This window comes from Cryptosporidium hominis (assembly GCF_000006425.1).
Source record: "Cryptosporidium hominis TU502 chromosome 5 CHRO015100, whole genome shotgun sequence".
NCBI classification, from domain to species: Eukaryota; Apicomplexa; class Conoidasida; order Eucoccidiorida; family Cryptosporidiidae; genus Cryptosporidium; species Cryptosporidium hominis.
This window is the reverse complement of record NW_666642.1, coordinates 1-1,818: the sequence shown is the minus strand read 5'-3', so window position 1 is coordinate 1,818 and position 1,818 is coordinate 1. Positions and strand designations below refer to the sequence as shown.

Sequence of the window (1,818 nt, the reverse complement as noted above, 5' to 3'; positions counted from 1 at the left end):
CTAAAATCTAATTCTCCCCTTTTTTCTTGTTTGATTTTTATTTCTTTATTTAATTCAGCAGCTCTAACTTTTGAACCAACTGTGAAATTATTACAACTTGGATGAAAACATGGTACTTTTGCGCTTTCTTCTAATTTTCTTGAAATTGTACTTTCCTATATTAACAAATAATAATAAATAGTTAATTTTGTTGTTAAAACTTACCTTTATTCTACGATCTGTAATCCATTCTTGTAAACGTTTTAAATCAATTTCTTGCCCATTATATAACAATCTCAAATATTTTTTAACAATTTTTGTATCTTCCAATAAAATCTGTGAAAATGACCCTTCATTGCCAATTTCCTTTATAAATTATTAAAATATGGAATAAATGATCAAACAATTAACTTACTATTAAAGCTTTTTTGAAATGTTTGTTTAACTGAATAATTGAAATTAATAAATTCTTTAAACTATCATATTCCCAATTGACCTCGTATACAAAAGAAAAATATATTGCATCAGCTAAAAATAATACTATTGGATATAATATTGATTCTTTATATTTCGGATCGCAAACAATTGAAAATATATCCCAAATATTATATTTCTCATTATTATATCTTAAATTTATGTTAGTCTGATTTCTATCATACCCAACAACTGAATACTCTTCTTTTCGTTCTCGATTACTTCTGTTAATATTTTCACCACTTTTATCTAAATATATATTATCTGCATCCAATTCTGAATAAAATTTGTATCCTTGGCCAAAAGTTGAGTAAACAATATATTTATTTACGAATTCATCCGTTGAAACATAACTTAATAATTCCTTTGAATGCCCAATTAATAAACATTCATTCAAAAATTCAATATAGCAAGTAATTAACTTAAGATTGTTTCTATCATGTACCAAACTAATTGGAGAGTTGATCAGATGAAAGAATATTATTGAAGTCAAATTACTCGAAAAGACTCTAATAGCCAGCTGCTGAATATCCACATCTTTCGATTCCGATAATGAAGTCAATAAGGTTCTTAATGAATCAATATTGTTAAGTAGAGATGAAATTTTAATGTAATCAACCCATAATTCCATTGGATTGTTGCAAAATAATATTAATGTATTAATTCTGCATTCATAATAATACATCATATTTAATCTAACCAATAATCTAAGCACGCCAGGAATTTTGGTGTCAACCATTCCTGAAAGTAAATAATTGATAGCAATAAAATAATCTGGAAAAATTTGATTTCTTTGCAAATTACTTTCTGATTGATTAGAAGTATTTAGACTTTTAATTATTTTTTCAGTTGATTGATCCCCAACTTTCAAATTATTATGTTGTGAAACAATAATAAAAAGCCATAACTCATGCACAACTGATGCCCAAAAATTTGGATTAGTAAATTTATATTTAACCACAGATAAAAGCATTGGAACTAATCCTATTAGCCTATTTGGATCAAACTGAATAAGTCCTTTTATTACAAAATCAGCGCTTGCTTCAGGTATTTTTGATATAATTGATTCTTTTACGTGTAGTAATCTATGCCTTATTCTTGTTACCTCGGACGTATCAATATCTTCTAATAATTCAAGACCAGATAATCCCAAAACACTATGAATGGTTGTTATATCTATTTCAATCTTTCTTTCACCCTTTCCTGAATCTTGCCCAAATTTTGTCTCGTTGAGCAATTCAGACTCATTTTCTGGATTATCACTTTTTCCTTTATCTAAATTTTTTTGATTTTTTAATTCAGACTTTGATTTATTTTTAAATTTTTCAATCGCAGTTGGTAGCTTAGCCTTAATATATATACAAA

The 1,818-nt window shown here is 26.5% G+C and overlaps 1 protein-coding gene across 1 annotated transcript; it reads right to left on the bottom strand.

Annotated features, from left to right (window-relative positions):
* Positions 1-385: 385 nt before the first annotated feature.
* Positions 386-1,426, bottom strand: Chro.50337 (hypothetical protein). Its single annotated transcript, XM_659974.1, has 1 exon — positions 386-1,426. One exon carries the CDS (start codon positions 1,424-1,426, stop codon positions 386-388), a length of 1,041 nt encoding a protein of 346 aa, XP_665066.1.
* Positions 1,427-1,818: the final 392 nt, after the last annotated feature.